This window comes from Oncorhynchus kisutch, linkage group LG7, assembly GCF_002021735.2.
Source record: "Oncorhynchus kisutch isolate 150728-3 linkage group LG7, Okis_V2, whole genome shotgun sequence".
In the NCBI taxonomy this organism is placed as follows: domain Eukaryota; kingdom Metazoa; phylum Chordata; class Actinopteri; order Salmoniformes; family Salmonidae; genus Oncorhynchus; species Oncorhynchus kisutch.
Window position 1 is genome coordinate 55265717 of NC_034180.2, and position 17144 is coordinate 55282860.

Here is a 17144-nt window from a genome sequence, read left to right on the forward strand (position 1 = left end):
CCTTTCGGTTACTAGTCCAACGCTCTAACCACTAGACTACCCACGGATGAACCAGACTTGTGGAGGTTTACAAATTGTTTTCTGAGATCTTGGCTGATTTCTTTTGATTTTCCCATGATGTCAAGCAAAGAGGCACTGAGTTTCAAGGTAGGCCTTGAAATACATCCACAGGTACAACTCCAATTGACTCAAATGATGTCAATCAGAAGCTTGTAAAGCCATGACATCATTTTCTGGAAGCTGTTTAAAGGTTCAGTCAACTTAGTGTATGTAAACTTCTGACCCACTGAAATTGTGATACAGTGAATTATAAGTGAAATCTCTGTAAACAATTGTTGAAAAAATTGTCATGCACAAAGTAGATGTCCTAACCGACAAAACTGTAGTTTGTTGAGTGGTTGAAAAACAAGTTGTAATGAGTTTTAATGACTAAGTGTATGTAAACTTCCGACTTCAACTGTAAACTGTATAACTCAACAAAAATGAAACGTCCCTTTTTCAGGACCCTGTCTTTCAAAGATAGTTAGTAAAATCCAAGTAACTTCACAGATCTTCATTGTAAAGTTATGAAAACTTAGGACACTAAAGAGGCCTTTCTACTGACTCTAAAAACATCAAAAGAAAGATGCCCAGGGTCCCTGCTCATCTTTGTGAACGTGCCTTAGGCATGCTGCAAGGAGGCATGAGGACTGCCGATGTGGCCAGGGCAATAAATCGCAATGTCGGTACTGTGAGACGCCTAAGACAGCGCTACAGGGAGACAGGACGGACAGCTGATCGTCCTCGCAGTGGCAGACCACGTGTAACAACACCTGCACAGGATCGGTACATCACACCTGCGGGACAGGTACAGGATGGCAACAACTGCCCGAGTTACACCAGGAACGCACAAACCCTCCATCAGGCTCAGACTGTCCGCAATAGGCTGAGAGAGGCTGGACTGAGGGCTTGTAGGCCTGTTGCAAGGCAGGTCCTCACCAGACATCGCCTATGGGCACAAACCCACCGTCGCTGGTGCTCTTCACTGAAGAGTCACGGTTTTGTCTCACCAGGGGTGATGGTCGGATTCGCATTTATTGTTGAAGGAATGAGCGTTACACCGAGGCCTGTACTCTGGAGCGGGATCGATTTGGAGGTGGAGGGTCCGTTATGGTCTGGGGCGGTGTGTCACAGCATCATCGGACTGAGCTTGTTGTCCTTGCAGGCAATCTCAACGCTGTGCGTTACAGGGAAGACATCCTCCTCCCTCACGTGGTACCCTTCCTGCAGGCTCATCCTGACATGACCCTCCAGCATGACAATGTCACCAGCCATACTGCTCGTTCTGTGCGTGATTTCCTGCAAGACAGGAATGTCAGTGTTGTGCCATGGCCAGCGAAGAGCCCGGATCTCAATCCCATTGAGCACATCTGGGACCTGTTGGATCGGAGTGTGAGGGGTAGGGCCATCCCACCCCCCCCCCCCCAGAAATGTCCAGGAACTTGCAGGTCCCTTGTTGGAAGCGTGGGGTAACATCTCACAGCAAGAACTGGCAAATCTGGTTGCAGTCCATGAGGAGGAGATGCACTGCAGTACTTAATGCAGCTGGTGGCCACACCAGATACTGACTGTTACTTTTGATTTTGACCCCCCCGCGCTTTGTTCATGGACACATTTTTCCATTTCTGTTAATCACATGTCAGTTTGTCTGTTGTCGAATGCTCATACAAATATTTACACATGTTAAGTGAAAATAAATGCAGTTGACATTGAGAGAACGTTTATTTTTTTTCTGAGTTTTATATATATATAAACACGCACACATTCTGTGTTTGAATAGAATCAACTGTATGCACTGAGCTTGTCTGATCCTTTAAGCACACTATTTGATTAAATAACTAAGACACACACATATGACTCAAGAAAGAGCCTGATGGTCACATGGTGTTAAAAAATGAAACGATGACAGCGAGTGCCTGTGTGATTGGCGCATGTCGTCTCTTTCCTTGTTACTGCAGCGAACCGCAGCAAGTGTTTATAGCTGCTACATCATTACAGACATTTAGTTTCTGACTGAAAAGTTACTGAAATCCCTCATTTTGTTTTGGACAAACATTCCATATTCCTTCAACCCAAAATGGATGCAGGGGACGTGACAAATATACTCAAAACAGGCAAATGTTTACTGGTTGCTCAGGAGGGAAAGAGAAAGTCAGATGTGTGGAAGACATGACTTAGTTGTGGAAACTACTGGAGATCCAGACAAAGGAGGGTAAAGGAGCAGGCCTCCAGCTCCATGGTGGTTCTACAAGGCTGCTATAAGGAGGGTAAAGGAGCAGGCCTCCAGCTCCATGTTGGTTCTACAAGGCTGCTATAAGGAGGGTAAAGGAGCAGGCCTCCAGCTCCATGCTGGTTCTACAAGGCTGCTATAAGGAGGGTGAAGGAGCAGGCCTCCAGCTCCATGGTGGTTCTACAAGGCTGCTATAAGGAGGGTAAAGGAGCAGGCCTCCAGCTCCATGTTGGTTCTACAAGGCTGCTGTAAGGAGGGTGAAGGAGCAGGCCTCCAGCTCCATGGTGGTTCTACAAGGCTGCTATAAGGAGGGTAAAGGAGCAGGCCTCCAGCTCCATGTTGGTTCTACAAGGCTGCTATAAGGAGGGTAAAGGAGCAGGCCTCCAGCTCCATGGTGGTTCTACAAGGCTGCTATAAGGAGGGTAAAGGAGCAGGCCTCCAGCTCCATGGTGGTTCTACAAGGCTGCTATAAGGAGGGTAAAGGAGCAGGCCTCCAGCTCCATGGTGGTTCTACAAGGCTGCTATAAGGAGGGTAAAGGAGCAGGCCTCCAGCTCCATGTTGGTTCTACAAGGCTGCTATAAGGAGGGTAAAGGAGCAGGCCTCCAACTCCATGTTGGTTCTACAAGGCTGCTATAAGGAGGGTAAAGGAGCAGGCCTCCAGCTCCATGGTGGTTCGGTACTAAGTCTACTAATGATAATGACATATTATTATAATGATGATCGTAACAATAATTGTAATACCAAGAAGACGATGGAGGATATCAGAGTGAGAGCTGCGTGGATACTGTGTGACGAACAGGTGCCGTTTACAATATTATTTTTCTGCCCAGTTTGGAACAGGGTAAACAACAATAAGTAATACCAGTTTGGAACAGGGTAAACAACAATAAATAAATATATATAAGTAATACCAGTTTGGAACAGGGTAAACAACAATAAGTAATACCAGTTTGGAACAGGGTAAACAACAATAAGTAATACCAGTTTGGAACAGGGTAAACAACAATAAATAATACCAGTCCGTTCTCACGAAAAAACTAAGTGCAAAGCCTTTATTGCACCAAATCAAGAGATTAAAAACAGCCGAATCGGTGAAATGACTTTATCCAACATCAGAGCTCCATGTAATCATTATTATTAACCGAATACTCTATTCATATATTATTAACCTAATACTCTAATCATTATTATTAACCTAATACTCTAATCATTATTATTAACCTAATACTCTAATCATTATTATTAACCTAATACTCTAATCATTATTATTAACCTAATACTCTAATCATTATTATTAACCTAATACTCTAATCATTATTATTAACCTAATACTCTAATCATTATTATTAACCTAATACTCTAATCATTATTATTAACCTAATACTCTAATCATTATTATTAACCTAATACTCTATTCATATATTATTAACAAACAGACAACAGAAGTAAGATCTGTCTTTCTGGTGATTATATATGGATCATTTATAAAACCAGGCACGTTGAACAGTATTGATTATATATTGATCATTAAGATGGGGTTTCCTCTCTCCCCAATTGTTGTTGTTGATAATTAGGCTACTGCAAAGGGCTGTTTCCTCATCTCTGCTGCCTCCGCCGCCGTTCCCAATCTGCTGGGGAACTTTGCTACTATGCACGTGACAAAGGGAAAGGTGCCAATTCTACAGCGCTCTGAAGAGATTACGTTTCAGAACCGCAGACGGCGACTGTATCCAACGAGGGAGAAAGTGCATTTGTTCTAAAATAATATAGTGTTGCACCGTTGTTCTTACGTAATATAAATATATGCAATTTCAGTATCACTTGTCTGATGGGCTGTGCCTTCCCCGTGGCCTCCGCAATGGATCAGTCCACTGAGACAGGAGCCAATCGGCCTCCGCAATGGATCAGTCCACTGAGACAGGAGCCAATCGGCCTCCGCAATGGATCAGTCCATTGAGACAGGAGCCAATCGGCCTCCGCAATGGATCAGTCCACTGAGACAGGAGCCAATCGGCCTCCGCAATGGATCAGTCCACTGAGACAGGAGCCAATCGGCCTCCGCAATGGATCAGTCCACTGAGACAGGAGCCAATCGGCCTCCGCAATGGATCAGTCCACTGAGACAGGCGCCAATCAGACCTCTGTCTTGTGCACCATGAACATGTTTCATAATCGACTAATGAAATCTGTCGACCAAACAATTTACCAGTCGACTAAATGGGGTCAGCCCTAGTTGACTGTCAGTGTGTTGTGTTGACTGTCAGTGTTATGTTGTGTTGACTGTCAGTGTGCTATATTCTCCCCTCTATGTTAAGTAATGTGATGTGTTGACTGTCAGTGTGTTATATTCTCCCCTCTATGTTAAGTAATGTGATGTGTTGACTGTCAGTGTGTTATATTCTCCCCTCTATGTAATGTGATGTGTTGACTGTCAGTGTGTTATATTCTCCCCTCTATGTAATGTGATGTGTTGACTGTCAGTGTGTTATACTCTCCCCTCTATGTAATGTGATGTGTTGACTGAAACTTTGACGGCCGTGTAATTGACCAGCCAAATGACAGCGGTCACGGTCATGACAGCGGTCACAGTAATAACCTTTGTTTCATATGTTCTGCTGACTGTGTGTGTTGCCATAGAAACACATAGATGGAACAGAACAGGTGTTTGTTTTTTATTGGTTATGACTGTCTGTACCCATAACTACACATAACTAACCTACACGGTTAGGAGGTCGTTGTGCCAGCCCTCGTGTTAACACTAACCTACACGGTTAGGAGGTCGTTGTGCCAGCCCTCGTGTTAACACTAACCTACACGGTTAGGAGGTCGTGGTGCCAGCCCTCGTGTTAACACTAACCTACACGGTTAGGAGGTCGTTGTGCCAGCCCTCGTGTTAACACTAACCTACACGGTTAGGAGGTCGTTGTGCCAGCCCTCGTGTTAACACTAACCTACACGGTTAGGAGGTCGTGGTGCCAGCCCTCGTGTTAACACTAACCTACACGGTTAGGAGGTCGTGGTGCCAGCCCTCGTGTTAACACTAACCTACACGGTTAGGAGGTCGTTGTGCCAGCCCTCGTGTTAACACTAACCTACACGGTTAGGAGGTCGTTGTGCCAGCCCTCGTGTTAACACTAACCTACACGGTTAGGAGGTCGTGGTGCCAGCCCTCGTGTTAACACTAACCTACACGGTTAGGAGGTCGTGGTGCCAGCCCTCGTGTTAACACTAACCTACACGGTTAGGAGGTCGTGGTGCCAGCCCTCGTGTTAACACTAACCTACACGGTTAGGAGGTCGTGGTGCCAGCCCTCGTGTTAACACTAACCTACACGGTTAGGAGGTCGTGGTGCCAGCCCTCGTGTTAACTTCATGTTGCTGCCCCTCTTCCCTCTCCCAGGTCTCTCCCCCAGGAATAGTTTGGAGGTGTTGACTCCAGAGATCCCAGGAGAGAGGGACAGGGGGAACTGCATCACCTCTCTCCAGCTTCACCCTAAAGGCTGGGCTGCCCTCATACGCTGCTCCTCCAACATGGATGACCAGGAGGTGAGTCACCTGACCCCCCAAAACCCCCAGGAGGTAACTTTCACCACACTGCACCCCGACATCTACACGCACCTCTCCCTACATCAACACGCACCTCTCCCCTACATCAACACACGCACCTCTCCCCTACATCAACACGCACCTCTCCCTACATCAACACGCACCTCTCCCCTACATCAACACACACCTCTCCCCTACATCAACACACACCTCTCCCCTACATCAACACGCACCTCTCCCCTACATCAACACGCACCTCTCCCCTACATCAACACGCACCTCTCCCTACATCAACACGCACCTCTCCCCTACATCAACACACACCTCTCCCCTACATCAACACACACCTCTCCCCTACATCAACACACACCTCTCCCCTACATCAACACGCACCTCTCCCCTACATCAACACGCACCTCTCCCTACATCAACACGCACCTCTCCCCTACATCAACACGCACCTCTCCCCTACATCAACACGCACCTCTCCCTACATCAACACGCACCTCTCCCCTACATCCACACGCACCTCTCCCCTACATCCACACGCACCTCTCCCCTACATCAACACGCACCTCTCCCCTACATCAACACGCACCTCTCCCCTACATCAACACGCACCTCTCCCCTACATCAACACGCACCTCTCCCCTACATCAACACGCACCTCTCCCCTACATCAACACGCACCTCTCCCCTACATCAACACGCACCTCTCCCCTACATCAACACGCACCTCTCCCCTACATCAACACGCACCTCTCCCCTACATCAACACGCACCTCTCCCCTACATCAACACGCACCTCTCCCCTACATCAACACGCACCTCTCCCCTACATCAACACGCACCTCTCCCCTACATCAACACGCACCTCTCCCCTACATCAACACGCACCTCTCCCCTACATCAACACGCACCTCTCCCCTACATCAACACGCACCTCTCCCCTACATCAACACGCACCTCTCCCCTACATCAACACGCACCTCTCCCCTACATCAACACGCACCTCTCCCCTACATCAACACGCACCTCTCCCTACATCAACACGCACCTCTCCCCTACATCAACACGCACCTCTCCCTACATCAACACACGCACCTCTCCCCTACATCAACACACGCACCTCTCCCTACATCAACACACGCACCTCTCCCCTACATCAACACACGCACCTCTCCCCTACATCAACACACGCACCTCTCCCCTACATCAACACGCACCTCTCCCCTACATCAACACACGCACCTCTCCCCTACATCAACACACGCACCTCTCCCCTACATCAACACACGCACCTCTCCCCTACATCAACACGCACCTCTCCCTACATCAACACACGCACCTCTCCCCTACATCAACACACGCACCTCTCCCCTACATCAACACACGCACCTCTCCCCTACATCAACACACGCACCTCTCCCCTACATCAACACACGCACCTCTCCTCTACATCAACACACGCACCTCTCCCCTACATCAACACACGCACCTCTCCCCTACATCAACACACGCACCTCTCCCCTACATCAACACACGCACCTCTCCCCTACATCAACACACGCACCTCTCCCCTACATCAACACACGCACCTCTCCCCTACATCAACACACGCACCTCTCCCCTACATCAACACACGCACCTCTCCCCTACATCAACACACGCACCTCTCCCCTACATCAACACACGCACCTCTCCCCTACATCATCTACTTCATGATTCCTCTTTATCGTAACGCCAAAGTATTTTTTGTGTGTTACAACCTGAATTTAAAACGTATTAAGTTGAGGTTGTTTTTCTCTCTGGTCGACACACAATAACCCCATAATGTCATGTTTTCCAAATTCATTAAAATTATACTATGGCATTTTTGAATACTTGTTTCTGATTGGCCTGAAGGGCGTTCTAGAACCTGCGTTCTTTCCCTATAGAACATTTACTCAAGTAAAAATCACCCAGTTAAATAATACACCAGTAAAAGTCTAAAGTATTTGGTTCTAAATATACTTAAGTATCAAAAGTAAAAGTAAATTATTTATCTTTTCAGATGGCATGATTTATTAAATAAAAACTAAAAAATTTACAAATAGAAAGGGGCTCCAACCCTCAGAGGTATCAGAGGCAGTAGGGATCAGACATCATTTACCTCAGAGGTATCAGAGGCAGTAGGGATCAGACATCATTTACCTCAGAGGCAGTAGGACCAGGGATGTTCTCTGTTTAGTGAGTCCTCCAGATCAGAGGCAGTAGGACCAGGGATGTTCTCTGTTTAGTGAGTCCTCCAGATCAGAGGCAGTAGGACCAGGGATGTTCTCTGTTTAGTGAGTCCTCCAGATCAGAGGCAGTAGGACCAGGGATGTTCTCTGTTTAGTGAGTCCTCCAGATCAGAGGCAGTAGGACCAGGGATGTTCTCTGTTTAGTGAGTCCTCCAGATCAGAGGCAGTAGGACCAGGGATGTTCTCTGTTTAGTGAGTCCTCCAGATCAGAGGCAGTAGGGATGACAAGGGATGTTTTCTGTTTCGTGAGTCCTCCAGATCAGAGGCAGTAGGGATGACCAGGGATGTCCTCTGTTTAGTGAGTCCTCCAGATCAGAGGCAGTAGGGATGACCAGGGATGTCCTCTGTTTAGTGAGTCCTCCAGATCAGAGGCAGTAGGGATGACCAGGGATGTTCTCTGTTTAGTGAGTCCTCCAGATCAGAGGCAGTAGGGATGACCAGGAATGTTCTCTGTTTAGTGAGTCCTCCAGATCAGAGGCAGTAGGACCAGGGATGTTCTCTGTTTAGTGAGTCCTCCAGATCAGAGGCAGTAGGACCAGGGATGTTCTCTGTTTAGTGAGTCCTCCAGATCAGAGGCAGTAGGACCAGGGATGTTCTCTGTTTAGTGAGTCCTCCAGATCAGAGGCAGTAGGGATGACCAGGGATGTTCTCTGTCTAGTGAGTCCTCCAGATCAGAGTCAGTAGGGATGACCAGGGATGTTCTCTGTTTAGTGAGTCCTCCAGATCAGAGGCAGTAGGGACGACCAGGGATGTTCTCTGTCTAGTGAGTCCTCCAGATCAGAGTCAGTAGGGATGACCAGGGATGTTCTCTGTTTAGTGAGTCCTCCAGATCAGAGGCAGTAGGGATGACCAGGGATGTTCTCTGTTTAGTGAGTCCTCCAGATCAGAGCCAGTAGGGATGACCAGGGATGTTCTCTGTTTAGTGAGTCCTCCAGATCAGAGGCAGTAGGGATGACCAGGGATGTTCTCTGTTTAGTGAGTCCTCCAGATCAGAGGCAGTAGAGATGACCAGGGATGTTCTCTGTTTAGTGAGTCCTCCAGATCAGAGGCAGTAGGGATGACCAGGGATGTTCTCTGTTTAGTGAGTCCTCCAGATCAGAGGTAGTAGGGATGACCAGGGATGTTCTCTGTTTAGTGAGTCCTCCAGATCAGAGGTAGTAGGGATGACCAGGGATGTTCTCTGTTTAGTGTGTCCTCCAGATCAGAGGCAGTAGGGATGACCAGGGATGTTCTCTGTTTAGTGAGTCCTCCAGATCAGAGGCAGTAGGGATGACCAGGGATGTTCTCTGTTTAGTGAGTCCTCCAGATCAGAGGCAGTAGGGATGACCAGGGATGTTGTCTGTTTAGTGAGTCCTCCAGATCAGAGGCAGTAGGGATGACCAGGGATGTTCTCTGTTTAGTGAGTCCTCCAGATCAGAGGCAGTAGGGATGACCAGGGATGTTCTCTGTTTAGTGAGTCCTCCAGATCAGAGGCAGTAGGGATGACCAGGGATGTTGTCTGTTTAGTGAGTCCTCCAGATCAGAGGCAGTAGGGATGACCAGGGATGTTGTCTGTTTAGTGAGTCCTCCAGATCAGAGGTAGTAGGGATGACCAGGGATGTTCTCTGTTTAGTGAGTCCTCCAGATCAGAGGCAGTAGGGATGACCAGGGATGTTCTCTGTTTAGTGAGTCCTCCAGATCAGAGGCAGTAGGGATGACCAGGGATGTTGTCTGTTTAGTGAGTCCTCCAGATCAGAGGCAGTAGGGATGACCAGGGATGTTGTCTGTTTAGTGAGTCCTCCAGATCAGAGGCAGTAGGGATGACCAGGGATGTTCTCTGTTTAGTGAGTCCTCCAGATCAGAGGTAGTAGGGATGACCAGGGATGTTCTCTGTTTAGTGAGTCCTCCAGATCAGAGGTAGTAGGGATGACCAGGGATGTTCTCTGTTTAGTGTGTCCTCCAGATCAGAGGCAGTAGGGATGACCAGGGATGTTCTCTGTTTAGTGAGTCCTCCAGATCAGAGGCAGTAGGGATGACCAGGGATGTTCTCTGTTTAGTGAGTCCTCCAGATCAGAGGCAGTAGGGATGACCAGGGATGTTGTCTGTTTAGTGAGTCCTCCAGATCAGAGGCAGTAGGGATGACCAGGGATGTTCTCTGTTTAGTGAGTCCTCCAGATCAGAGGCAGTAGGGATGACCAGGGATGTTGTCTGTTTAGTGAGTCCTCCAGATCAGAGGCAGAAGGGATGACCAGGGATGTTCTCTTGATAAGTTTGTGAATTGGGCTAATTTCCTGTCCTGCTAAGCATTCAAAATGTAACTAATGCTTTTGAGTGTCAGGGACAATGTAACTAATGCTTTTGAGTGTCAGGGACAATGTAACTAATGCTTTTGAGTGTCAGGGACAATGTAACTAATGCTTTTGAGTGTCAGGGACAATGTAACTAATGCTTTTGAGTGTCAGGGACAATGTAACTAATGCTTTTGAGTGTCAGGGACAATGTAACTAATGCTTTTGAGTGTCAGGGACAATGTAACTAATGCTTTTGAGTGTCAGGGACAATGTAACTAATGCTTTTGAGTGTCAGGGACAATGTAACTAATGCTTTTGAGTGTCAGGGACAATGTAACTAATGCTTTTGAGTGTCAGGGACAATGTAACTAATGCTTTTGAGTGTCAGGGACAATGTAACTAATGCTTTTGAGTGTCAGGGACAATGTAACTAATGCTTTTGAGTGTCAGGGACAATGTAACTAATGCTTTTGAGTGTCAGGGACAATGTAACTAATGCTTTTGAGTGTCAGGGACAATGTAACTAATGCTTTTGAGTGTCAGGGACAATGTAACTAATGCTTTTGAGTGTCAGGGACAATGTAACTAATGCTTTTGAGTGTCAGGGACAATGTAACTAATGCTTTTGAGTGTCAGGGACAATGTAACTAATGCTTTTGAGTGTCAGGGACAATGTAACTAATGCTTTTGAGTGTCAGGGACAATGTAACTAATGCTTTTGAGTGTCAGGGACAATGTAACTAATGCTTTTGAGTGTCAGGGACAATGTAACTAATGCTTTTGAGTGTCAGGGACAATGTAACTAATGCTTTTGAGTGTCAGGGACAATGTAACTAATGCTTTTGAGTGTCAGGGACAATGTAACTAATGCTTTTGAGTGTCAGGGACAATAACTAATGCTTTTGAGTGTCAGGGACAATGTAACTAATGCTTTTGAGTGTCAGGGACAATGTAACTAATGCTTTTGAGTGTCAGGGACAATGTAACTAATGCTTTTGAGTGTCAGGGACAATGTAACTAATGCTTTTGAGTGTCAGGGACAATGTAACTAATGCTTTTGAGTGTCAGGGACAATGTAACTAATGCTTTTGAGTGTCAGGGACAATGTAACTAATGCTTTTGAGTGTCAGGGACAATGTAACTCATGCTTTTGAGTGTCAGGGACAATGTAACTCATGCTTTTGAGTGTCAGGGACAATGTAACTCATGCTTTTGAGTGTCAGGGACAATGTAACTCATGCTTTTGAGTGTCAGGGACAATGTAACTAATGCTTTTGAGTGTCAGGGACAATGTAACTAATGCTTTTGAGTGTCAGGGACAATGTAACTAATGCTTTTGAGTGTCAGGGACAATGTAACTAATGCTTTTGAGTGTCAGGGACAATGTAACTCATGCTTTTGAGTGTCAGGGACAATGTAACTCATGCTTTTGAGTGTCAGGGACAATGTAACTCATGCTTTTGAGTGTCAGGGACAATGTAACTCATGCTTTTGAGTGTCAGGGACAATGTAACTCATGCTTTTGAGTGTCAGGGACAATGTAACTCATGCTTTTGAGTGTCAGGGACAATGTAACTAATGCTTTTGAGTGTCAGGGACAATGTAACTAATGCTTTTGAGTGTCAGGGACAATGTAACTAATGCTTTTGAGTGTCAGGGACAATGTAACTAATGCTTTTGAGTGTCAGGGACAATGTAACTAATGCTTTTGAGTGTCAGGGACAATGTAACTAATGCTTTTGAGTGTCAGGGACAATGTAACTAATGCTTTTGAGTGTCAGGGACAATGTAACTAATGCTTTGAGTGTCAGGGACAATGTAACTAATGCTTTTGAGTGTCAGGGACAATGTAACTAATGCTTTTGAGTGTCAGGGACAATGTAACTAATGCTTTTGAGTGTCAGGGACAATGTAACTAATGCTTTTGAGTGTCAGGGACAATGTAACTAATGCTTTTGAGTGTCAGGGACAATGTAACTAATGCTTTTGAGTGTCAGGGACAATGTAACTAATGCTTTTGAGTGTCAGGGACAATGTAACTAATGCTTTTGAGTGTCAGGGACAATGTAACTAATGCTTTTGAGTGTCAGGGACAATGTAACTAATGCTTTTGAGTGTCAGGGACAATGTAACTAATGCTTTTGAGTGTCAGGGACAATGTAACTAATGCTTTTGAGTGTCAGGGACAATGTAACTAATGCTTTTGAGTGTCAGGGACAATGTAACTAATGCTTTTGAGTGTCAGGGACAATGTAACTAATGCTTTTGAGTGTCAGGGACAATGTAACTAATGCTTTTGAGTGTCAGGGACAATGTAACTAATGCTTTTGAGTGTCAGGGACAATGTAACTAATGCTTTTGAGTGTCAGGGACAATGTAACTAATGCTTTGAGTGTCAGGGACAATGTAACTAATGCTTTTGAGTGTCAGGGACAATGTAACTAATGCTTTTGAGTGTCAGGGACAATGTAACTAATGCTTTTGAGTGTCAGGGACAATGTAACTAATGCTTTTGAGTGTCAGGGACAATGTAACTAATGCTTTTGAGTGTCAGGGACAATGTAACTAATGCTTTTGAGTGTCAGGGACAATGTAACTAATGCTTTTGAGTGTCAGGGACAATGTAACTAATGCTTTTGAGTGTCAGGGACAATGTAACTAATGCTTTTGAGTGTCAGGGACAATGTAACTAATGCTTTTGAGTGTCAGGGACAATGTAACTAATGCTTTTGAGTGTCAGGGACAATGTAACTAATGCTTTTGAGTGTCAGGGACAATGTAACTAATGCTTTTGAGTGTCAGGGACAATGTAACTAATGCTTTTGAGTGTCAGGGACAATGTAACTAATGCTTTTGAGTGTCAGGGACAATGTAACTAATGCTTTTGAGTGTCAGGGACAATGTAACTAATGCTTTTGAGTGTCAGGGACAATGTAACTAATGCTTTGAGTGTCAGGGACAATGTAACTAATGCTTTTGAGTGTCAGGGACAATGTAACTAATGCTTTGAGTGTCAGGGACAATGTAACTAATGCTTTTGAGTGTCAGGGACAATGTAACTAATGCTTTTGAGTGTCAGGGACAATGTAACTAATGCTTTTGAGTGTCAGGGACAATGTAACTAATGCTTTTGAGTGTCAGGGACAATGTAACTAATGCTTTTGAGTGTCAGGGACAATGTAACTAATGCTTTTGAGTGTCAGGGACAATGTAACTAATGCTTTTGAGTGTCAGGGACAATGTAACTAATGCTTTTGAGTGTCAGGGACAATGTAACTAATGCTTTTGAGTGTCAGGGACAATGTAACTAATGCTTTTGAGTGTCAGGGACAATGTAACTAATGCTTTTGAGTGTCAGGGACAATGTAACTAATGCTTTTGAGTGTCAGGGACAATGTAACTAATGCTTTTGAGTGTCAGGGACAATGTAACTAATGCTTTTGAGTGTCAGGGACAATGTAACTAATGCTTTTGAGTGTCAGGGACAATGTAACTAATGCTTTTGAGTGTCAGGGACAATGTAACTAATGCTTTTGAGTGTCAGGGACAATGTAACTAATGCTTTTGAGTGTCAGGGGACAATGTAACTAATGCTTTTGAGTGTCAGGGACAATGTAACTAATGCTTTTGAGTGTCAGGGACAATGTAACTAATGCTTTTGAGTGTCAGGGACAATGTAACTAATGCTTTTGAGTGTCAGGGACAATGTAACTAATGCTTTTGAGTGTCAGGGACAATGTAACTAATGCTTTTGAGTGTCAGGGACAATGTAACTAATGCTTTTGAGTGTCAGGGACAATGTAACTAATGCTTTTGAGTGTCAGGGACAATGTAACTAATGCTTTTGAGTGTCAGGGACAATGTAACTAATGCTTTGAGTGTCAGGGACAATGTAACTAATGCTTTTGAGTGTCAGGGACAATGTAACTAATGCTTTTGAGTGTCAGGGACAATGTAACTAATGCTTTTGAGTGTCAGGGACAATGTAACTAATGCTTTTGAGTGTCAGGGACAATGTAACTAATGCTTTTGAGTGTCAGGGACAATGTAACTAATGCTTTTGAGTGTCAGGGACAATGTAACTAATGCTTTTGAGTGTCAGGGACAATGTAACTAATGCTTTTGAGTGTCAGGGACAATGTAACTAATGCTTTTGAGTGTCAGGGACAATGTAACTAATGCTTTTGAGTGTCAGGGACAATGTAACTAATGCTTTTGAGTGTCAGGGACAATGTAACTAATGCTTTTGAGTGTCAGGGACAATGTAACTAATGCTTTTGAGTGTCAGGGACAATGTAACTAATGCTTTTGAGTGTCAGGGACAATGTAACTAATGCTTTTGAGTGTCAGGGACAATGTAACTAATGCTTTTGAGTGTCAGGGACAATGTAACTCATGCTTTTGAGTGTCAGGGACAATGTAACTAATGCTTTTGAGTGTCAGGGACAATGTAACTCATGCTTTTGAGTGTCAGGGACAATGTAACTCATGCTTTTGAGTGTCAGGGACAATGTAACTAATGCTTTTGAGTGTCAGGGACAATGTAACTAATGCTTTTGAGTGTCAGGGACAATGTAACTAATGCTTTTGAGTGTCAGGGACAATGTCCGGTGTAAAAAGTACTTTTCTTTTCTTTTGGAATGTAAAAGTAGGGAAGAATATAAATAGTAAAGTACAGATATCCCGAAAAAACGACTTAAGTAGTTCTTTAATGTACCTTTGAGCATGGTAGAGGTATTAATCACACTTTGTACAGTGTTGACTTAAATCTAGTTAAATCTATGGTAAGACCTGAAAAATGGTTGTCTTAACAATGATCAACAACCAATTTGACAGAGTTTCAACAATTAAAAAATAATAATAATTGGTAAATGTTTCACAATCCAGGTGTGGAAATCTCTTAAAGAAACCTACCCAGAAAGACTCTCCGCTGTTTTCGCTGCCAAAGGGGCTTGACAGAGTATTGACTGAGCTGTGTGAATACTTATGTAAATTCAATATTTCTGGATTTAGTTTACAATAAATTTGTTAACATTTCTAAAAAACAGGTTTTTTGCTTTGTCATTATTATGTGTAGATGGGTGAGTTTATCTTTTAATTCCGGCTGTAACAACAAAATGTGGAATAAGTCAAGGGGTGTGAATACTTTCTGAAGGCCCTGTATCTCCACCTTGCCCTTTGATTGGCTCGGTGGACGTTTCATTATTGCTTGTACCAATCAAATCCTCTCAGATCTCCACAAGGGCTTTGGGGTCCAATTAAGATTGCACTTGGACATGCTCTGTCTGTCAGCATTGATGAGCAGGTTACGTTTAGTCTCTAACCCTCTTCTGTTTCTCCACTCTTCCTCTGTCTTCCTGTTATCCTCCCTCTCTTCTCCCCCTCTCTCCTCCTCCCTCCCTCTCTTCTCCAACTCCCTCCTTTCTCTCCTCTTCCTCTCCTATTCCTCTGTCCTTCCCCTTCACTCTCCTCCTCCCTGCCTCTCTCCTCTTCCCTCTCTCTCTCCTCTCCAGTGGACATGTGTGTATGAGTTCCAGGATGGCTCCCCTACACGTCCCCCCGTCTCCCCGCGCTGCTCTCTACGTCTGACCCACTACATCGAGGAGGCTAACGTGGGGAGGGGCTACATCAAGGAGTTGTGCTTCAGTCCTGATGGGCGGCTCATCTGCTCCCCCTACGGGTAGAGAGTATTATGACATCTGCTCCCTCTATGGGTAGAGAGTATTATGACATCTGCTGCCCCTACGGGTAGAGAGTATTATGACATCTGCTGCCCCTACGGGTAGAGAGTATTATGACATCTGCTGCCCCTATGGGTAGAGAGTATTATGACATCTGCTCCCTCTATGGGTAGGGAGAACTTATTGTCATATTGCTTAGCCTATCAGAGGGCAAGGTGCACTTATTGTCGTATTGCTTAGCCTATCAGAGGGCAAGGTGCACTTATTGTCGTATTGCTTAGCCTATCAGAGGGCAAGGTGCACTTATTGTCATATTGCTTAGCCTATCAGAGGGCAAGGTGCACTTATTGTCATATTGCTTAGCATATCAGAGGGCAAGGTGCACTTATTGTCGTATTGCTTAGCATATCAGAGGGCAAGGTGCACTTATTGTCGTATTGCTTAGCCTATCAGAGGGCAAGGTGCACTTATTGTCATATTGCTTAGCCTGTCAGAGGGCAAGGTGCACTTATTGTCATATTGCTTAGCCTATAAAATCTCCGATCTCCACGAGTGTGTCTGGATTGGGGTCTATTTGGAGCTCGGACACAGTGTTCCACTTTTGTAATCAAGTATTGTCCCAGCAGGTACGGAGTACGACTGCTGTCCTTCGACGAGAACTGTATGGAGCTGACTGACTGCCTTCCCGTACAGACCAGCTGTCTCCGAGAGGTGCGGTCCATCTACTCCCACAGTGATGTGGTCCTCACCACCAAGTTCTCCCCAACCCACTGCCAGCTGGCGTCAGGCTGTCTCAGTGGCCGCGTCGCCTTATACCAGCCCAGGTTCTAACAGCGGGGCTGTCCCAAATGGCCCCCCCTATTCCCTATGGGTTCTGGTCAAAAGTAGTGCACTATTTTAGGGAATAGGGTGCCATTTTTTTGGGGGACACTCTGGTAATCAAGTAGACCTTTATTCATTAGGCGCCAAACGGAAGAAACCGGAAACGAAGGGACTACCTTGAACTTGGTTTTGCTACCGTTATACCCCGATGCAATGGGCACCAACCTTTTCTGAGTCAAGAACACTTTGGCAAAAGCCGAGCTCAACCGCCACA

The 17144-nt window shown here is 45.3% G+C and overlaps 1 protein-coding gene across 2 annotated transcripts in view; it reads left to right on the forward strand.

Moving 5' to 3' along the window:
- wdr32 (WD repeat domain 32) overlaps positions 1 to 17144 on the forward strand; it is a 30558-nt gene extending 13414 nt beyond the window's left edge. Inside the window, exons 6-8 of one of the 2 annotated variants that reach the window (XM_031829384.1) lie at positions 5670 to 5848; positions 15881 to 16047; positions 16675 to 17144. In XM_031829384.1, coding sequence (XP_031685244.1) covers positions 5670 to 5848; positions 15881 to 16047; positions 16675 to 16879 — 551 coding nt within the window. In that variant the 3' untranslated portion in view covers positions 16880 to 17144. The remainder of the gene's footprint in view (positions 1 to 5669; positions 5849 to 15880; positions 16048 to 16674) is intronic. The other variant, XM_031829386.1, reaches the window with a different exon arrangement.